Below are 22,792 nucleotides of genomic sequence, written 5' to 3' on the forward strand. Positions count from 1 at the left end.
ACACAGGACTAAACTAGGGACAGGTGATGACAATGACACAGGGGCGTGGTAACAAACAAGGAATCATCAAAATAAACGAGCAGGGCGGGACAAACAGGCAGGGAACACAGACATGAGGGAACCCAGAGTGACAGCTACGAGAGGGGGCGTTGCCCTACGTGACAGAACCCCCCCTCAAAGCGTGCCACTCCGGGGCACGCAAGGGCAGACAGGACAGGGACAGCGGACACAGGACAGACCGGAGGAACAGACAAGGGGAAAGCAGGGCACGGAGACCGGGGCACGGCAGGGACAGGGGAACCAGAGACGGGCCAGGAGCCGGGCTGGGGCATGGCGATACAGGCAGGGACAGGGCGAGGCATGGGAGCAGGACCGGGAACAGACACAGGAGACGGGCCAGGGGACAGGGCAGAGGCATACACGGAGGCAAACACGGCTTGGACGACTGAGACAGGCACAGGCACAAGGTGGGTGACGACTTGGGGAACAGACATGGGGACGGGGACAGAGACGACACCACAGGAAACAGACACGGGAACAGGAACACAGACCTTGACAGACACAACCACAGGGACAGGAACCAAAACAAAACCAGGGATGGAACACGGGAGCAAGGGGGACACAGGCATAGAGGCAGGAACACGGGGCGGAGCAGACAACACACTGAGTCCAAGCCCACACGTGGGCAGCACAGTCTCTGGGGCGACAGGTGCGGCCGGGCGGCAGGCAGCGGGAACAGGCAGGGTCCGCTGGCGTGCAGCGGGAACAGGCAGGGTCCGCTGGTGTGCAGCGGGAACAGGCAGGGTCCGCTGGCGTGCAGCGGGAACAGGCAGGGTCCGCTGGCGGGCAGCGGGAACAGGCAGGGTCCGCTGGCGGGCAGCGGGAACAGGCAGGGTCCGCTGGCGGGCAGCGGGAACAGGAGCCGGCGTGGACGACCTCTCCCGGGTCGCGGGGACAGGAACCGGCGTGGACTGCCGACGGGCAGCGGGGACAGGAACCGGCGTGGACTGCCGACGGGCAGCGGGGACAGGAACCGGCGTGGACTGCCGACGGGCAGCGGGGACAGGAACCGGCGTGGACGACCTCTCCTGGGTCACGGGGACAGGAACAGGCACGGACTGCCTACGGGCAGCGGGGACAGGAACCGGCGTGGACGACCTCTCCTGGGTCGCAGGGACAGGAACCGGCGTGGACTGCCGACGGGCAGTGGGGACAGGAACAGGCACGAACCGCCTACGGGCAGCGGGAGCAGGAACCTGAGGTGAGGAGATGCACTCGGGGGGTGGAGCCACCAAGCCGACGTCCTCGGGGGGCGGAGCCACCAAGCCGACGTCCTTGGGGGGCGTGTACGCCAAGCCGACGTCCACGGGGGGCGGAGCCACCATACTGACGTCATCGGGGGGCGTGTCCGCCAAGCCGACGTCGTCGGGGGGCGGAACCGCCATACTGACGTCATCGGGGGGCGTGTCCGCCAAGCCGACGTCCTCGGGGGGCGGAGCCACTATACTGACGTCATCGGGGGGCGTGTCCGCCAAGCCGACGTCCTCGGGGGGCGGAACCGCCATACTGACGTCATCGGGGGGCGTGTCTGCCAAGCCGACGTCCTCGGGGGGCGGAGCCACTATACTGACGTCATCGGGGGGCGTGTCCGCCAAGCCGACGTGGCTTGTACTCCCCCCCAAAAAATACTTGGGGGTGTCGTGATGTGTAGCAGGCTGGATCAGCGGTGGTAGGTCCTCCTCCTCAGTGTCCTGGGTGAGCCTGGAAGAATACACAGACACAAAAGCCCCTCGGTGGCTCTCTCTGCGACGGCTCCGCCTCCTCTGAGGCGTCGGGAGCTCGCAGACGCCATCGAGAGCCAACCGAGGGTTAAGCAAATGCCAGTCTGTGCACTCAATCCGTCTGCCTGCGACTTGTACTATAGGTTTCTCCTCCCTATAGTGATCAAGCCGGGCAGACACGTAGTGCTCAACAGGAGTCTCGACGCGAAAGCCAGTCGAAACCGAAAGTGACTGGGCTTTCGTTGGTGCGCGTCGAGACTTCCGTGTTCCCACAGCGCCAGGGGAATTTCTGTCTCTGGTTCGTTCACGCTGCGATATCGGAGAGTTGAACTGGACCGAACCAGCCAACATCTCATCACAGCGATTAAACTCACCAGAGTCTCGCTCCCTCGCTGTGTCCTTGTAAGGTCGGTCTTTATGTAACGATCTGCGCAGGGCAGAACAGGTAGACGGACACAAACGCTGAGGAGAGCGAGATTTATTACAGGAAATTCCAAAAGCAGCGTCGATGTAACAGGCATGGGTCAAACCGGGCAGGCAGTCAGGACATGAAATACGCACAGATATGACTTAAACAAAACCAGGAGGACTCATGGACAAGGGAGGAACACACAGTAGTCACGGGGAAACAATGAGGCTTGTAGCAGGAACACGATGAACATGAAAGCACAAGAGAATGCACAAACTAACAGCATGAACAAAACAACCGATAACTAGACCTGGGAGACACAGGGACTAATATACACAGAACTAACTGGGAACAGGTGATAATGATGACAGGGGTGGGACTAACGGGCAAGGAAACTACTGAGACATGAGGAACAGGGAGACTGGAGTGACAGCTAGGAGAGGGGGCGGGCGTAGCCCTACGTGATAATATGACAGCTTTTATTGTCATATGGACAATATTACTATATTACTTCCAGCAATAATATGGTTACAAAGCCACATAGTGGCATAACAAAATAACTAACAAACTTAACAGCTTGACCCTGACAAAATACAGGGGAAAAACAACTGGAAAGCTACTGAAACCTACATTGTTCACTCAGTGAGTAACCTCTGCAGCTTTTCTTTTTTTCTCTCTCAGCTTTTCAGTGCCACCTTTATATTTTGTAGTTTGTTTAGACCCTGGCTTAGACTGCTCCATCTTTACGGAAATGCGGACTTATTTTTTAACGTTTCAGTAGTGTCAACCGTGTCGCGGAGGGATCACATGATCAGTTAGACCCTCAGCAAGCATCTCTCTCTCATGGGATACAAACAGGGAGATATAATTAATGTGGCATTAGTATGGACAAGGCTTTTCCAGTTCGTGAGTACTTGTATTAATAAGTGACACAGCTGATGTATGTTTTCGTAGTCCGGCCCGTATTTTCTGGGACAAGTTGGGTTTTTTTCTGATCTACACTGCATACCGTCAGCCTGCATCAGCTGGCCCCAGTCCGCTGTTTTAATAGAAGAGAACACTCACAATTCTTTCAAAGACAACATGGTCACCCCCTTGTGCATCATTCTCATTCAAGTAGGTAAAGGGGGAGATAAAAGCAGGTGGTAAAAAGCTTCAGGATGAAATCACAACAGATAGATATGCACACAGCCCTTTACAACATGGTTATGAAACTACTGACTTTTAGTTGGCTCTTTGCCATACTGTAAACAGCCAATGTGGCAGTGCTGACAGTCAGACTGCCTTAATATGGTAATGACATTGATATGCTTTACTGCTAACTGGGAGGTTGCAAAGATGTGACTATGATGGATGCATATGGGAACATCCTAATAATTTATTTCCCAAGTCATTTTTGTCATTGTGTCATATATTCACATCATCAGAATATCTTTACAGTTGAAGACAGGGAGGGTTAAATTCATGCAGACATGCCTTCCCCCTTGAAATGTTATATTCTTATTATGTCAAAAGTCAGACACAGCAAGCTCTGCGCAATATTTGAGTAAAGAGGTTCTTGTTGTGCCTCCTTTCCTAGACCCCAAAATTCATGGAAGCTAACTGACTTAGATGCGGCAACAATTTGTGAAAATGTACATCAACAAATTAAAGTGCACTGACACACCCACACACACCCAATTCAGTGCGCCACACACCCTTACACACCCATTTAATCTCCCGGTCTCAATCACCACATTAATATGCTGTTATTATATATTATATATATATTATAACACCTGACCATCACTAATGCCCTCAGCTTAAGAGTCCACAGGCCATGTATTCCAGTGCTGCACATTGTTGAGCCTTCGCAGTTCACTACGAGTAGCCTGCTCCTTGGAACTTCACCAGCACTACTGGACTGCCTCTCTGGAAGTGCTGAGTGCTACCCTTATCTCTATTATCACCGTTTGGTCTGAGAATGTTTGTTCTGTGCACCATGGACAATAAAGCCTTTAGTCCACAGCCTTTGCTTCATGCTGCCTCTATCCCCGCTTCACAGGTGCATAATATCACTTATTATATTGACTATTATATACAATAATGACTGACCATAATATGAGGCAGTAGGCAGAGCCAGATCTCGCTAGCCTTGCAATACCCCTGGTTAGCAAACATTTCCAGGACAGACTGACCCATCTCCAGTCGTTTATATTGAGGGATACTATAGGTAATTGCATATGCGTTCCCTCTCTTGCTCTCTGCCCTGAAGTATAAAATGGAGAAATGGCGTGGACCTTGGAGGTATTCTGTAATTTAATGCGGACTAGGTTCGCTGGAGTTGCTGCACAGTTCTCACCCCCATGACTCTGGGAACCCCCCACAGCTGTGCTCCCCAAGGAAAATTTTGGGGGAAGCTGTGACCGGACACACCAAACCCTCAGAGCCCAACAGGCCAACCCCGTTGCCCGTGTGGGAATGATATGTGGCCCCAGGGCTAGTTCCTCCACAGCTCTTACGCCCTCCAGCATCGTCCAGGTCTCCACGCTCCCCAGCATTGTCCAGGTCTCCACACTCCCCAGCGTGTCCACGTCTCCACGCTCCCTAGCTTCATCCAGGCCTCCACGCTCGCCAGCTTAACACCGGACTCCACACTCACCAACGTAACCCAGGCCTCCACACTCACCAGCATCACCTCGCTGGCCCCAACGCTCGCCAGCGTCACCTCGATGGCCCCAATGCTCCCTATGGTCTCCTCGCCGACCCCAAAGCTCCCTACCATCTCCTCACCGGTCCCGGCCCTTACGAGCATCTCCTCGTCTGTTGCGCCACTCCTGAGCATCTTCTCCCCTGCTGCACCACTCCCTAGCAACACTTCACCTACCACAACGCTCTCCAGGGCCTCCCCGGCCACATCACTTCCCAGGGCCTCCTCGGCAACAAGATTCCCCAGGACCCTTGCAGCCAAAGCATCTTCTGACAACGCCGTCTCCTTGGCCACCGTTCCTGTCTCCATGACCCAGAAGGGGTCAGCCACTGTTCATACCTCCATGACCCGGAGGAAGCCAACCACCGTTCCTGCCTCCATGACCCAGAAGGGGTCAATTGCCGTTCCTGCCCCCACGACCCAGGTGGGGTCAATTTCCATTCCTCCCACCCCAATGCGGAAGTAGTCCGTTCTTCCCCCCATGACCCGCAAGGTCATTGGCCGCTCCTGCCCACGCAAACCAGATGGGGTCAACCGCTGCTCCCAATCCCACTACCCGGTGGGGGATGACCAAGCCTCCTGCCCCTGCAACTCAGAAGATTACCCATGGCCCTTCAGCCGGTCCCCACGGCTGTCCACAACAATTCAAATAAAAAGGCAACTCACCAACAAAATGTAGGTGTTTGGGTGACTGTGTATGGGGAAGTGACGCTCTGGAGGTGTGTTTGGTAGTAGACGTCTCACCTGAACACTGGGACCAGCCTACAAGAACAATTGGCATAATAGAAAATGTATTTTATTTCTCTAAAAAATGTTGTCTAAAATCAGTGTAACAAGTCGAGTTTGTGTTAGAAACAGCATGTGATCCATCCTGAGAAGATTCAGTTCACCTGCTACTCATTACCCCACCCCTTTCACGACTACTTATACTTCCACTTCACAGTTCCGGATTGCGATGTATTATTGCTATGCCACATACCGAGCATTCTACTCAAGCTATAGTCTTAGACCTCATACCCTGCCTAGCCCTACTGTACCTTCTGGCCTCTGTCTTCCCAGCGTGACCCATAACCGGCGTGACCATCCTGACCTAGTTTGCAGCACCCCTGTTTATCGTTCTCTAAATCTATCGAGTCTTTCATCAGTTTAAGTGCTGTATATTCGCTCTAATAATAAAAGCGGCTATTCTCCGCATTTGGATCCTTGACTGCCTAGTTAATACATTACAGTTTGTTTGATTTAAGATGGGACAAGTGAATTCAAATGAACAAACACTAAAGGAATTAAGCAAATCAACAAAAACACTAATTACATAAACAATAACGAAACATGAAATTTGAATCTTTTAATTTGATAGTAAGAGTATTGATTTATTGACTGAAATTACTTCCTGCATTTCTGCTCTGCACTCTATAACCCACACTATTTAATTTATAATCTGGTATGAATCTATCAGGTATACAGTGAGGAAAGCACAGGTCTTAGATCATGCATATTCAATAGCCTTTGTTTTCACAATGGGGCAAAGAATTCCTGTAGATCATTAATCCACCACAAATTTCCAAAACCTAGAAAGTGGGTTTACATGGTAATTTATTGAGTCTGATGGAATTTAGGGTCATGGTTTCTTAGTCAGAAACAACACGCTAGAAGGATAATACTTTCCTAATCTGTGGACTTTATGGAACTTACAGTTTGACACCAGGTAAACCATTTCATGGCTTTGTTGCTTGACATCTTGGTTCCTGTTTGTGGGCCATGGATGAAGGAATGTTCACTCTGACCAGATCAGAGAATCAGATTAAAGCTTTTTTTTATCCATTCATGCAAAGCCAAAGTGTTCATAGATTTTCAATCAACATCACTATGTATTTTAACTCTTAGTAAGCTCATCAGTAAATTGCATCTTCAGGGAGCTGCTACATCATTGTCAACATCATCTAAATAACAAAACTTTGTATATATAAGCATGGGTACCACACATGAAAAGCAACTGACTATGGGAAAGTCAGCACTACAATGCCTCGGAAATGAACATCAGATGGTTATGTACATGTTATGGAGATATATGCAGAAGGAAACAAAATCACTCAGAGCATTCTTTTTTAAATTGATGCTTGTACATTTTGAATGATTGCAGTCAGATTTTGTATCTAAATGGACTGAGAAAGACTGATGGAAAATTCATCCACAAAATTTATGTTTGTACTTCATGGACTGAATGACACAATGACAAACAAACAAATTTACTTTGCATTTGGTCTTATTGTGTACATAATTACACTGTTTGTAAATTTGCTGCTAGTCATAACAATTATTCTGGATAAGACACTTTGTGAACCTATGTATCTGTTCATATGCAGTTTGTTTGTAAACGGAATTTGTGGTGCTTCTGCTTTCTATCCAAACATCCTTGCTGATCTTTTATCAGACTCATCGATCATTTCATATATAGCTTGTCAGACACAAACATATGTAATTTTCTTTTATACTTTGTGTGAAATAACATGTCTAACAGTCATGGCATATGACAGGTATGTAGCTATTTGTAAGCCTTTGGAATATCTCACCATTATGACACACCAGAAGGTTATGAAACTGCTGGTGTTTAGTTGGCTCTTCTCCTTACTGCAGACGGCCATCATGACAGTGATGACAGCCAGTTTGCCTTTATGTGGTAATGACATTGACAAACTTTACTGTTCAGTCGTGGATATTGCTATGCTATCTTGCACAGATGTGCCTATGATTGATGTGTATGGGAACATTCTAATACTTTCTCTTGTTGCGCAAATGACATTTATTATTACATCATATATTTACATAATCAGAACCTCTTTACAATCCTATACAGGAAGGGTTAAATTCATGCAGACATGTCTTCCCCATTTAATCACCCTCACAAACTTCATTGTTTCTCTACTCTTTGATATTACGCATTCTCGCTATGTCAAAAGTCAGTCACAGCAAGCTCTGCACAATATATTGGGGATGGAGTACCTTGTTTTGCCTCCGCTCCTAAATCCCATAATATATGGAATTAATCTGACCAAGATGCAGCGCCAGTTTGTGAAACTCTATGTGAACAAATTGAAAGCACTGAGACAGGGCTGATATCTGTGCCAAAAAACATTCTGCCTTAATATAAGCAGAATTTTCATATCATTAGAGCAGAGAACATTGTATTTATTTTCTTCCAAAGAAAATGTGGTCACCCTTGTGTGTTAAGACCAATCAACTGGAAGGGAATTAAAAAACCATAAGATTAAATCAATTCTCAACAGCAAAACTGCATGATGTTATCATGAACGAATTAAGACATGCATTTTAAATCTGAATTACTCAGATACTCAGAAGTTGGCTTGTAGGACTGAAGAAATGTTAACTGTTAGAATTGGAAAACTAAAATATCTGGAATATATATATATATATATATATATATATATATATATATATATATATATATAATATTATAATACATATATATAATGTTTCATAATGAGCTTAGTTTGTTAAACTTAGTTTTGGAAAAGTGATTAAAATGTTTATGATATCTACATGAAATAAAACTTAAGGTTTTAATGCTTACAAAATAATTTTACTATTATTTGAGAGATGATTTTCCTGCAGTCTCTCTGACAGTGATGTTCAAGGTACGATTAAACAGAAAAACCACTAGTATTAAATTATCAAAGTTATTAAACTATCACTTTTATGGGGTTGTTTAAAATGACAGAACAGGCAAGTGCTTGGATAGCTGAATAGCCCCAACTTTGTTTTTTTTATTCGCGTTAAGCAAATGAAACATTTACAAATGAAAACAGTTACAGTTAAAGTTCAATTTAAGAATACACCACCTTTTTTGAATGAATTAAAATTTCATTCAAATGAAACAGCTCCAATCCGGATTTAGATGATTAGATAAAGTGTTTTATTCTAACTGTGCTACCAATCTAAATTTAAAAGATTTAGTGTTACTGTTTACTGTAGTTTAATTAAATATAATGTAAATGGTTAACCCTTAGCCAACTTCCTAAATTTTGGTATGTGTGGCACACTATGTCACACTCCCAAAGCAGAACATTATAGGATATTGTAACACTGAGGAAGGCAGGCACAATGAGGCAAGTGCGTTCGGACGCAAACAAGTTTATTTAAGCGTGGATAGCGCACAGTAAATTTATACATGAAACACGAAACGCAGACATTTGCTTCTGACAAAGACGAGCACGGGATGCTGCACGAACGCACATTAAATAGACGAACTACATAAGCCCCAACACGAGTGATCACGAGACGAGCCACAGGTGAGACAGATCAACACACTCACAAACAACCAGGGGCAGACTGGGGAGAAAAAGTGGCCTGGGAGTTCCTGCCAGACTGGCCCACTATATCCCGACAAACTGGCTCACTATATATATATATATATATATATATATATATATATATATATATATATATATATTGGGTTGGGAACTGGGTCAAAATGGGTAAGCAAACTATGATGACTTTCACCTTGATAGTTTAGCTTGGCTGATAGTTTAGCTTGGCTGTATTCCTAACCAAATTGCACAGTAGGGGCGAGAACGAGTGTTCAAACCTGTGAATTACAAATCGTTCGTGTGTTTACATGGATGCAGCCACGAAGTCGCCAGGTTTGCTTCATGGAAAATTCATTTTTAAGAACGTAAAGTGTTACCAGAGCGGAGCTCGGAGCGGTCATTTTCTGCATGGTCCTAGCGCTAGATTCGTTGCTATTTAAATATTTCTTTTTAATCGTTAAAACAGCAGAGGACCAAAACCAGCTTTTGAAAAAGTCCCCCCCCCCTTACGTCCGTGAGGTTAAATGTACTAAATGTTGGCTTACATTTCAAATATCATGTTTAGCTGAATAAAAATGTTATCAACCCCTTTTAATGTACAGTATGTAGGCTTACAAATTCATGTTTAACTGAATAAACCATTGAACAAGAGTACATTTTATTGAACATGTTTTTTTTTCTTCAAGTATCAAAGTAGAACAGCTTTCTCAAGCAGTCATTGATGCATTTTGGAAACAGGAGATGAGCCCCTGGTCTAATGCACCCTCTGTATTAAGAAACCCTATCTCAAAAACTGACTTTTAGTTATTAATTGGGTAGCACGCATATGAGCCATTTTGATGATGAGATTAATCTAGATTAGATTAATCTAGATTAATTTCAAGATTTCAGTGAGATTAATCTAGATTAAAAAAATTAATCTATGCCCACCCCTAATATATATATATATGTATATTTGTATGTGTGTCTGTGTATGAATCTATACAACGTTCCGCGCGGGGCAGAACAGGGAGGCGGACACAAACGCTGAGGAGAGCGAGATTTATTCAAGGAAATTCCAAAGGCAGAGTCGAGATAGCAGGCAGGGGTCATAACGGGCAGGCAATCCGGACATGACATACGCACAGACATGACTTAAACAAAACCAGGAGGACTCACGGACAAGGGAGGATCTCTATTATCACCGTTTGGTCTGAGAATTTCTGTTCTGTGCACCATGGACAATAAAGCCTTTAGTCCACAGCCTTTGCCTCATGCTGCCTCTATCCCCGCTTCACAGGTGCATAATATCACTTATTATATTGACTATTATATACAATAATGACTGACCATAATATGACGCAGTAGGCAGAGCCAGCTCCCGCTAGCCTTGCAATGCCCCTGGTTAGCAAACATTTCCAGGACAGACTGACCCATCTCCAGTTGTTTATATTGAGGGATACTATGGGTAATCGCATATGCGTTCCCTCTCTTGCTCTCTGCCCTGAAGTATAAAATGGAGAAATGGCGTGGACCTTGGAGGGATTCTGTAATTTAATGCGGACTAGGTTAGCTGGAGTTGCTGCACAGTTCTCACCCCCATGACTCTGGGAACCCCCCACAGCTGTGCTCCCCAAGGACAATTTTGGGGGAAGCTGTGACCGGACACACCAAACCCTCAGAGCCCAACAGGCCGACCCTATCGGCCCTGGGGCCACATATCATTCCGTCTCCTCGCCTGTTGCGCCACTCCTGAGCATCTTCTCCCCTGCTGCACCACTCCCTAGCAACACTTCACCTACCACAACGCTCTCCAGGGCCTCCCCGGCCACATCACCTCCCAGGGCCTCCTCGGCAACAAGATTCCCCAGGACCCTTGCAGCCAAAGCATCTTCTGACAATGCCGTCTCCTCGGCCACCGTTCCTGTCTCCATGACCCAGAATGGGTCAGCCACTGTTCATGCCTCCATGACCCAGGTGGGGTCAATTTCCGTTCCTCCCACCCCGATGCGGAAGTAGTCTACTACCGTTCTTCTCCTGCCCACGCAAACTAGATGGGGTCAACCATGGCTCCCAACCCCACTACCCGGCTGGGGATGACCATGGCTCCTGCCCCTGCAACTCAGAAGATCACTCACGGCCTGTCAGCCAGTCCCCACAGCCCCGCCGGTCCACTCGGCCCGTCTGCTGGCCCCTGCAGCCCGTCCACAGGCTCCACCGGTCCTCACGGTCTGTCTTCGGACTTCTCCGGTCCCCACAGAGACTGCAGTGCCTGCCTGTGGGCCAGGAACTGAAACTGAAATTTCCCTAATTTTTTTAACAATACCAATTGGCATAATAGAAAATGTATTTTATTTCTCTAATAAATGTCTAAAATCCGTGTAACAAGTCGAGTTTGTGGTATAAACAGCCCGTGATCCATCCTGGGAAGATTCAGTTCACCTGCTACTCATTACCCCACCCCTTTCACGACTACTTAAACTTCCACTTCACAGTTCCGGATTGCGATGTATTATTGCTATGCCACATACCGAGTGTTTTACCCAAGCGATTGTCTCTCCATGTACTGACCTCTGTTCTCCTCCTAGACCTCGTTCCCTGCCTAGCCCTACTGTACCTTCTGGCCTCTGTCTTCCCAGCATGACCCTGGACCATTCTGACATTGTTTGCAGCACCCCTGTGCATCATTCTCTAAATATTTAAGTGCTGTATATTCGATCTATTAATAAAAGTGGCATTTGGATCCTTGTCTGCCTGCTTAATATGTTACAGTTTGCTTGATTTAAGATGGGATGAGTGAATTCAGACGAACACACATTAAAGGAATTAAGCAAACCAACAAAAACACTAATTAAATAAACAATAATGAAACATGAAATTTGAATCTTTTAATTGGATAGAACGATACAATTGATTTATTGACTATTGATTGAAATTAATTCCTGCATTTCTGCTCTGCACTCTATAACCCACACTATTGAATTTATAATCTGGTATGAATACATCAGGTATACAGTGAGGAAAGCACATGTCTTGGATCACGCATATTCAATAGCTTTTGTTTTCACAATGGGGCAAATAATTCCTGTAGGACAGGAAGAATTTCCACACTAGAAAGTGTGTTTATCTGGTATTTTATTGAGTCTGGTGGAATTTAGGGTCATAGTTTCTTAGTCAGAAACAACATGCTAGCGGGATCGTACTTTCCTAATCAGTGGACTTTATGGCACTTTCAGTGTGACACTAGGTAAACCATTTTATGGCTTTGTTGCTTGACATCTTGGTTTCTGTGTGTGGGCCATGGATGAGAGAAAGTTCATTTTGACCAGATCAGAGTTTTAGATTAAAGCTTCTTTTTTTTTATCCATTGATGCAAAGCCAGTGTTCATGGATTTTCAATCAATACCATTATGTTTTTTTTAACTTGTAGTAAGCTCATGAGTAAATTGCATCATCAGGGAGCTGCTACATCATTGTCAACTAAATAACAAAACTTTGGATATATAAGCATGGGTACCACGCATGAAAAGCAACTGATGCGTGGTACCCATGCTTATAGTCATGTAGTCAGCACTACAATGCCACAGAAATGAACATCAGATGGTTACGTACGTTATGGAGATATATGCAGAAAGAAAAAAAATCATTAAGAACATTCATTAAGAACATGAATTCTTTGTTAATTGATGCTTATACATTTTAAATGATAGCAGTCTGATTTTGTATCTAAATGGACTGAGAACGACTGATGGAAAATTCATCCACAGAGTTCGTATTTGTACTTCATGGACTGAATGACACAATGACAAACAAACAAATTTACTTTGCATTTGGTCTTATTGTGTACATAATTACACTGTTTGTAAATTTGCTGCTAGTCATAACAATTATTCTGGATAAGACACTTTGTGAACCTATGTATCTGTTTATATGCAGTTTATTTCTAAATGGAATATGTGGTGCTTCTGCTTTCTATCCAAAGATTCTTTCTGATCTTCTATCAGACTCATCAATCATTTCATATATACCTTGTCAGACACAAACATATGTAATTTTCTTTTATACTTTGTGTGAAATCACATGTCTAACAGTCATGGCATATGACAGGTATGTAGCTATTTGTAAGCCTTTGGAATATCTCACCATTATGACATATAAGAAGGTTGGGAAACTGCTGGCTTTTAGTTGGCTCTTCTCCTTACTGCAGACAGCCATCATGACAGTGATGACAGCCAGTTTGCCTTTATGTGGTAATGACATTGACAAACTTTACTGTTCAGTCGTGGATATTGTTATACTATCTTGCACAGATGTGACTATAATTGATGTGTATGGGAATATTCTAACACTTTCTCTTGTTGCTCAAATAACTTTTATAATTACGTCATATATTTATATAATCAGAACCTCTTTAAAATCCAAGACAGGGAGGGTTAAATTTATGCAGACATGTATTCCCCATTTAATCACCCTCACCAATTTCACTGTTGGCCTATTCTTTGATCTTTCACATTCTCGCTATATCAAAAGTCAGTCACAGCAAGCTCTGCACAATATATTGGGTATGGAGTTTCTTGTTTTGCCTCCGCTCCTAAATCCCATAATATATGGAATTAATCTAACCCAGATGCGGCGCCAGTTTGTGAAACTCTACGTGAACAAATTTAATGCACTGAGACAGGGCTGATATCTGTGCCAAAAAGCCCTCTGCCTTAATCTAGGCATAATTTTCTTAGCTTTAGAGCAGAGAACATTGTATTGATTTTCTTCCAAAGAAAACATGGTCACCCTTGTGTGTTAAGACCAATCAATTGGAAGGGAATAAAAAAAACTATAAGATGAAATCAGTTCTCAACACCAGAACTGCATGAACAATGAACAACCATGAACAATGAACAATTGTTCAATCATGAACAATTTAACGTCTGTATTTTAAATCTGAATTACTCAGAAATTGGCATGTAGGCCTGAAGAACTGTTAATTGACTGTTTCTAAAACTGTTAGAATTGAAAAACTGAAATATCTGGCCTATATATACATATATATAATATGTTTCATAATGAGCTTAGTTTGGTAAACATTTTAGACACTTTTCCAAAACTAAGTTTAAGATATTATCTACATTAAATAAAACTAAAGGTTTTAACGCTCACAAAAAATGTTACTGTTATTTGAGAAATGATTTTCCTGCAGTCTCTCTGACCGTGATGTTCAAGGTACGATTAAACAGAAAAACCACCAGTATTAAATTATCAAAGTTATTAAACTATCACTTTTATGGGGTTGTTTAAAATGACACTATAGTCAAGTGCATGGATACCTGAGTAGCTCACACTAGGTTTTTCATTTGTGTAAAGCAAATGAAACGTGGGTCTCGCCCACCTGAGGGACGAACATCACGTGACCAAAAACAGGACATCTGCCGCTGTAAACGGGGGCGACCGGCAGAGGGCCCCCCCACAACGTGACAGACCCCCCCACCAAAGCCGCACTCCCCTCCGGATGTGCGGCTTACAGCGGCAGCAGACAAAACACAACAAAGGGGCGGGAGGGCGGGGACAAGACAGGGATCCGTTCCCTGCCGTCCTGAGCTGAAACAAAACACACATAAGCTCCTCGTCACAGGACGCAGACAAGGCAGGGACCCGTTCCCGGCAGTCCTGGAGCTGAAACAAAAAACACACATTAGGTTAGCTCGCCTCCTGGGCGGGACCCTGGACCGACTGGGCCGTCAACAAGACGATAACCACGCCCCGGTCGGTCACAGGGCCCTCGCGCCCTAACCGGCCCTAGGCCGCTTAAGCCCCACCACTGTGTGCGGACCGGGAGCACATGGCCCAACATACGTCACAGATGTGGATGTGTGCAGGCCGCCACACTGGGGTGCGGCCACGGCTTCTACCGACCACCTCCCGAACCTACCTCCTCGCTCGGAACTGACCCCTGCTCTTTTCGCTAGGGGTCACCCCAGACTCCTGGGGAGTGAACCCCTCCCGGGGCCCCTCATCTCAAGGTGGACTCCTCCACCCAACCCAGGAGCGCCAGAGACCAGGGCCCTGGCAATGCGCATCAGGGACACGCTGGTCACCCCGAGCTCGAAGGAGAGGGTCTCCTCCTGGAGACCCCACTAGGTCCGGGAGTGCCGCAGTCCACCACCAGGAGCGACCTGCAACACATCACACACACACGCACACAGACAACACAACACAAAACACTCACTGCTCTGACCACTGACCCCCCTTTTACACAGGGGGGAAGGGACCCCTTCTTGGCATGAGGAGACACCCTGTCCTTACACCCCAGGCATCCTCAGCCTATAAAGGGGTACAGGGGCTCCTCCTTGCTCAGGGGTCCCTCCCAACCGGTCAGGTCTCCTGATGGAGCAGTGCCTTCTGAGCCACATGTCGTGGCTCAGGAACCCGATAGCTCCCCCCCAAAAACATATTTAGGGGGGGGCCCTCCGGGGAATAACAAAACAAAAAACACAGACACAACATATAACATATACGCACCCAAGATGCCCTCTGTGCCCTCTAATGGGCCCCTCCCCACACACAGTGAAGAGGGGTGCAAGAGAGGAATTACATAAAACAAAGCACGCTACACTCTAGGACAAAACGAACACGCAAAGACAGAACACACACAAACGGATAGGACCCACCGATGCGCGCGCTCTGTGGAGCGTGACGCGCCTACTCCAGCTCTCTCTCTCACCGTTTTCCCAACGGGATCCGCAGATCCGCAGAGAGACGCCCACAGCGACGCGTCTCTCTGGCTCGCAGTCGCTCACCCCCGTCACCGCGGGATATCGGGTGAGCGAGGCGGAAGGAGCAGAGAGATTCGCGTCTCACGCGTTCTAGCGCGCAGCACGCATCGGTGGACCCGTCTACTTACACACACGAACACCACCAGCGAAACACACACACCACGGCACACTCACACACTCACTCACGTCCGCGTCGTTATTAAAACACAACACAACGTACATACACACACACACACACACACATACAGACGATAACGAACAACGGACGTGTGCAATGTGAGGCACCGGCAGTTTCGCTGGGCGAGAGCGGAGTCTACCGGTCCCCAGCTCTAGTCACCGCCGTGTGACTTACGGGTTTTAACACAATCAACATTTAAACACGGCGGGACGAGTGGGGACAGACTCAACATTCTCTCGGACAAAACACGACAAACACACAGCACGTAGACAAACACTTACCACGAGACATGACCACGAACGAAGGAGAAAGCAAAGGAGACTGGCGGCTTCCGAAAAGTGGCTGGTTATTCTGTGACGGGCAGGTGTGAGCAACTAAAAAGGAAGCGATCACGCCAAGTCTCAGGGAAAGAGGATGGTTTAATAGAAAGTGCGCAAACCTAATACCCGTGACATAGATCCAGATTAAGGAAATAATAACCAGCAGTCAACTGGTACAAAGACAAGACATATATAGACGAACAAACGACCCTCAGGTGAGATGGATCACGGGTCCCGCCCACCTGAGGGACGAACATCATGTGACCAAAAACAGGACATCTGCCGCTGTAAACGGGGGCGACCGGCAGGGGGCCCCCCCACAACGTGACAACTGTTTTCAATTTGAAACAGTTACTGTTTTCAAGTTCAATTTAAGAATACGCCACCTTTTTGAATGAATTAAAATTTCATTCAAATTAAACAACTCCAAGTCTGATTTAGATAATTAGTGTTTTATTTTGAGTATGCTACCAATCTGAATTGAAAAGATTTTGTTTTACTGTTCGCTGTAGCTTAATCAAATATAGTGTAAAGAGCTAGCTGTTAGTCAAATGTCACACTGCTAAAACATTCTGTAATGCAGGCCAGGTTGTAGCAAATGCATAGACAAGAGACTTTTACTTTTTCTTCATAATAACAGCGCTTAGTGCCAGCAAAAACATGTAACACTTACGTCACTTCAAACTAGAACTAACAAACACGTAGACTAACAAACACTTAATTACACACATGCAACCAGCCCCGTCGACAGGGGGGGACAACCGGGTCTGTTGTCCTGGGCCCCAGGGCAAGGGCTGCCATCAAAGAGCCCAGCAATTTATTTTTTATTTAAAGTCTATAATTTTTTAATAATCTTGAAATATTTCATTAATATAACCATATATATTTTTTACATTATTAATTAATAGCTTAAACCTAATTTTATTACATTTTGTTTATTATTGACATTGTTAAGCACTTGTGATGAGTAAAAATGCTGCATAACAATGCTTTATAAATAAAACTTTTATTATAACCAATTATTAAATTATCACAAAATAGAACGCAATACAGCTTGGTCAATTGCCTGCCGTTTCCACAAAAAAAGTGGAGACTTTTTTTTTCAGTGTTTTCCCACCACATTATTAACTGAAAGCTGCGTGTGATTGGTCAGATGTGTGGAGCACACGCTTGACATGCGGGCAGTGGAGACATTCTTTGCAGTGTTGTCCGAAACGATATGTGGTAGTATAAAGAAACACCCCTCAAAAACAGGGGAAGGAACATTTACCTGACGAAAATTAATGTTGCATTGTGTTCCAGGTTTGAAAAGTGCTAAAGTAGGCTAAAGTAGGCTACTTGAAAATGTAACTGTATTTTGTTTCACAACAAATAGATGTCTGAATCGATGTAATAAAAAAGTGAATTATTTCGAATAATTTCGAGTATATGTATAAATATTTAAGTTTAAGGTGCTGGGAAATATTGAAAATGGCCTTTTTCAATATTGAAAATTGACGTACAAGTGCTTAAATTCCACCTTGTAAAGGTGTATGAAGCCGGCATACACGACTTTGTTCATTGCGCTGAAGAGGTGCACGACCTCGCTTTGCACGGGGGTCCTCGCGCAGGGGCGGAGCAACCGCGATTGCGTCATTTTCGGCGCACGGACCCTCTCGCAGGTCGCGACGCGCCAAGTATGCTCTACCACTGGCAGAAACAGAGCAATACGCGCAAGGAGAGGGAGAGACAGCGAGGCACCGAAGGACAAATAAAAACGATGTTGGAAAAAAACTGTGGCACGTGCAGAGCACAAGCGCAATACTGAACGAAAAAGCGGCTCCCAAATAGGATCCTAAAACGGCTCCCATTGTGGAGCCGGTTCCAATCGTTCACTTCAAAGAGCCGGCTCTTAGAGCCGGATCGTTCGCGAACGACACATCACTAATACAGTGGTGGATAGTTAAAGAATACAGAAATCTGGAGCGCAGAAAAGAAAGGAAAAACATTTACCTGATGAATTTTAAAGTTGCATTGTGTTCCAGATTTGAAAAGTGCTGGAATTTAGGCTAAAGTACTTGAAAATGCTTGAAATTGTAACTACTTCGTTTCACAACAAATAGCTGTCTGACTGAACAGTTCTCTTGTATTACGTTGAGCCTCTTGTAATTCCAGGACGAAACATGAGAGAACGTGAAGACGTTAAGATTGGGTGTTTTGAAAATAAACCACCATTAAATAATGTGAATAAAAAGCGAATTATTTTGAATCATTTCGAGTATATGTATAAATATTTAACTTAATTAAGTTTACCGTGCTGGAAAATATTGAAATGGACCTTTAAAGTGACGTACAAGTGCTTTAATTCCACCTTATAAAGGTGTATGAACCCTGGAAATGTGACTTTGTTCATTGCGCTGAGGCGCGGAGCGCACGAAGTTACAAAAGTCGAGAGGTGCACGACCTTGTGAATCGACAGCGCGTCAGGCCCTCGTGCACGAACGGAGCCATTGCGATTATGTCATTTTCGCCTCGCGAACCCTTGCGCCGCTCGCGATGCGTCAAGTATAAACCAGTCAGCTGTCAGAAACAGCTTTGATGTGTGGCTATATTATATACTATATGACCTAACACAAGGATTGTCTGCTACAGAGGAAATTCAAATGACGTGGATGGGGGGGCTGGGGGGGGCACATTAAACTTTCTTGTCCCGGGCCCCAGCAAAACTGTCAACGGGCCTGCATGCAACACATACATGCACATAAGGGAACCTACACACCAACATAAACACATGTGGGCAGCACACACATAAAGACAGGTACACATGGACTTGAACAGACAAACACACACATACACACCTGAAGGGGGAGTCAGGACACAGGTGCTTGACAGGAGAAGGGAGAATTTTTTCTTTTCACAGTTAAAGGTATTTTACATTCAACACTAATTTAATTATATACTTAATTCCCAGAATTGATGTTACTTTTAAAGAGGAAAAAACCAGATCACAGTAATAATCAGATCACAGTTGGGTGGTGCTATTTCATGATCTAACAAGAAATTTATTACACACAGAATACATGGAGGCAGTAACAGCTGTAGTCCTGAAGAATATTAAAGCAATTTAAAAATATGGCACCGAAACTTACTTGATTTTTTCGGTTAGAAACACTTGGTTACATTCAACACTGAGTCACAAAACAGAAGCATTTACAATATAATGTTTCCATAACTGTAGAGGAATGAGACTGAAGCTCATTGTCTCATGAACCTCAATGAAGCAACTTTAGCCAGGCGACAGCACACTCACGGAACTCATAAGCCCACATTTTCTTCTTTGTCCCCCACATCTAAACAATTACAAAAATATAAGCAAATAAATTATTCAACCGTGTCTATTGAATCTGTGTTGGAACGTAAGGGGTTAAGTTAAGTGGAAGCCTGTGAGACTGTCTCCCCCTATCAGGACTGTGATGCCTCCACAGAATGTTGGTGATTGGTGTTCCAGCTGTTCATTTACAGAGGGCCAGGTAGTTATAATTCAGCACAATTCCAGTTTCAAATGACAGTAAAATTGACCAATCATATCTTCCCTCTTAGTGGGCGGGCTTAACTGTATGATAATTTCCACCTGCTGTGGCAACGCTAGCTAGCATCAGCATACCACCGCTAGCTTGTTTCGATTAATTCCTTTGATGCCCTCATGCGTGTCACTTACATATTCCGCTTCCGAGGAACACTAGAAGTTATCTTGTACAGAGGTTATTGTTCATTGCGTTTCTGAAGCTGTATTGTCATCTCAGATTTTTCTTTATTGCAGTTCATTATGAGAGGAAACAAATTTTTTTGGGGGGTGGTGGGGGGTGTTAGCGGGCCCAGGTTTAATGGTCACGATTCGTCACTGATATATACAGATTTGCCATAACTCTATACATATTAGATAGAATTATAATAAATATATATAAATAGCATTACATAGTTATTGTTAGTTGAACAGGCTAGCGTTAGTAATGTAGCTCAGTTAAACAGGCTAAGTTGCCATATTGCCAATTGTGATTTTCACCCCAGTCAGAATTTGTCCTTTACATTTACCCATCTATACAATGAGAACAACACAAACACACACAAGTGAGCATTAGAAGGCTGTGGTACACACGTGCACAGAGCAGTGAGTAGCCCTAGTCTGGTCCCTGGGCGGCAGTTGGGGTTAAAAGCCTTCCTTAAGGGCACTTCAGTTATGACCTAGGGCCTGGAAATCAAACCAACAACCCTCCAGCCATAATACCGGTTCCTTAACCACCAGACCATGACTATAAAAGCTATAAGTTGAGAAAAGAACTACAAGATTTACTCTAATTCTGTTTAAGCTTTGTGTTCACACTAGAAACACCAGCCTGTCCACTAGCTTCTACATTTCTTTCATGTGGAGAATGGGAACAACAATACATATTTAAACTCACGTGGTAAGTTCTGCAGTAAATTACGTCTTTAGGGAGCTCCCACAAAATCAACAACACATACCAGATCACAGAACATTATGGGATATATAAGCAGGAGTGTGAAGCATTGAAAGTAAATGGCTATGAGAAAGTCAGCACTACAGAAATTCATGAACTAGAAGAATTCAAATAGAATTCATGTAAGAAAAACATTCAGACAATATTCAGAAAGACATTCAAAAGATTATTCTATTTTTTTTGGAGAATGATACCTATGAAACTTTTTAAAATCTTGCAGTCTGGCTTTATATACAAATTTTCTGAGGAGTGATGGAAAATTCCACTGAAGAATTCATGTTTGTGCTTCATGGATTGAATGACACAGCAACAAACAGACATATTTACTTTACATTTGGTCTTCTTTTCTATATTTTGACACTTCATGAACCTATGTATCTGTTCATATGCAGTTTGTTTGTTAATGGAATATGTGGTGCTTCTGCTTTCTATCCAAATATCCTTGCTGATCTTTTATTAGACTCTCAGGTTATATCATTTAAAGCATGCTTGATACAAACATATGTAATTTTCTGTTATGCTTTGTGTGAACTCACAAGTTTAACAGTCATGTCATATGACAGATATGTAGCTATTTGTAAGCCTTTGGAATATATCTCTATTATGACCCACCAGAAGGTTATGAAACTACTGGCTTTTAGTTGGCTCTTCTCCATATTGCAAACAGCCATTGGGGCAGTGCTGACAGTCAGATTGCCTTTATGTGGTAATGACATTGATATGCTTTATTGCTCTAACTGGGAGGTTGCTAAACTATCTTGCAAAGATGTGACTATGATGGACGTGTATGGAAACATCCTAATAATTTATCATATTTCCCAAGTAATATTTGTCATTGTGTCATATATTCATATCATCAGAACGTCTTTACGATCAAAAACAGGGAGGGTTAAATTCATGCAGACGTGTCTTCCCCATTTAATTTCACTCACAAACTTCACTGTTTCCCTAAACTTTGAAATCATATATTCTTATTACGTCAAAAGTCAGACACAGCAAGCTCTGCGCAATATATTGGGTATAGAGTTTCTTGTGGTGCCTCCCCTCCTAAATCCCATAATATATGGAATGAAACTAACTCAGATGCGACAACAATTTGTGAAAATGTACATCAACAAATTAAAAGTATTGAGACTGGGCTAAGAAGTTTTCTCCCTACTTTCAGGCATATGTTTCTAAATTTTAGAGGATAGAGGATAAACAGCACACACCCTTCATACCCTCTCCTGGTTTGCAAGATGCTATCATGATTTGCTATCATGACCTGTCTTTTAAATATTTAAAATACCTGTTTTGTTAAAACTTTGCTAGAATTGACAAGTTCTGTATGAAGCATCTGCAAAACTAGGTGTCTAAATGCTTTATTTAAAATATATATATATATATATGTTTATGGTTTCTGTGTTTAGTGTTTAAAATGTTTAGTGTGGAAAAAAAATTTTTGCATGTGTTTTAAAATTTTAATAGAACAGTTTGCTGGTTTACAGTTACTGTAGTCCAAGGAAGTGTAATGTAAATTGTCAGTTGGATACCATTCCGGTATGTGTGTGGGACTCCATATTACACTCTTTAAACATTCAATGACTTTCACCCTCTCCCAAATGCAGCTGCCAAATAGTTTAACATACTTGGGTAAAGTGTCCAAATGAATATTATTAAATCACATTAAGACACACACATTGTTTGTTGGCCATATGTGGAAGCGACAGAAAGATGTATGGTAAGGTAATGGTATGGTGGTCCTGAAAGCCCATCGCAACGCACGCAAAAAACGCACTGCAAATACGCAAAGCAAATGCATCAAAATGACAACGCGTGCACTACATTTCAGAAACACACTGCAAATTC

General features: G+C 44.1%; 3 protein-coding genes across 3 annotated transcripts; all 3 read left to right on the forward strand.

Moving 5' to 3' along the window:
• Positions 1-7,054: 7,054 nt before the first annotated feature.
• On the forward strand, positions 7,055-7,993 carry LOC143477390 (olfactory receptor 4S1-like). Its single transcript, XM_076975970.1, has one exon. The coding sequence runs from the start codon at positions 7,055-7,057 to the stop codon at positions 7,991-7,993; it is 939 nt and encodes a 312-aa protein (XP_076832085.1).
• A 4,992-nt stretch (positions 7,994-12,985) lies between these two features.
• Positions 12,986-13,870, forward strand: LOC143477391 (olfactory receptor 4E1-like). Its single transcript, XM_076975971.1, has one exon. It carries the CDS (start codon positions 12,986-12,988, stop codon positions 13,868-13,870), a length of 885 nt encoding a protein of 294 aa, XP_076832086.1.
• Positions 13,871-21,196: 7,326 nt separating this feature from the next.
• LOC143477392 (olfactory receptor 4B13-like) lies at positions 21,197-22,087 on the forward strand. Its single transcript, XM_076975972.1, has one exon. It carries the CDS (start codon positions 21,197-21,199, stop codon positions 22,085-22,087), a length of 891 nt encoding a protein of 296 aa, XP_076832087.1.
• The last annotated feature ends 705 nt before the right edge of the window (positions 22,088-22,792 follow it).

Source organism: Brachyhypopomus gauderio, chromosome 16 (genome assembly GCF_052324685.1).
Source record: "Brachyhypopomus gauderio isolate BG-103 chromosome 16, BGAUD_0.2, whole genome shotgun sequence".
Lineage (NCBI taxonomy): Eukaryota > Metazoa > Chordata > Actinopteri > Gymnotiformes > Hypopomidae > Brachyhypopomus > Brachyhypopomus gauderio.

What these genes read in the sequence shown, in the direction of transcription:
- LOC143477390 (XM_076975970.1), top strand. Translation starts at nt 7,055, where the DNA reads ATGGAAAATTCATCCACAAAATTTATGTTTGTACTTCATGGACTGAAT.
- LOC143477391 (XM_076975971.1), top strand. Translation starts at nt 12,986, where the DNA reads ATGACAAACAAACAAATTTACTTTGCATTTGGTCTTATTGTGTACATA.
- LOC143477392 (XM_076975972.1), top strand. Translation starts at nt 21,197, where the DNA reads ATGGAAAATTCCACTGAAGAATTCATGTTTGTGCTTCATGGATTGAAT.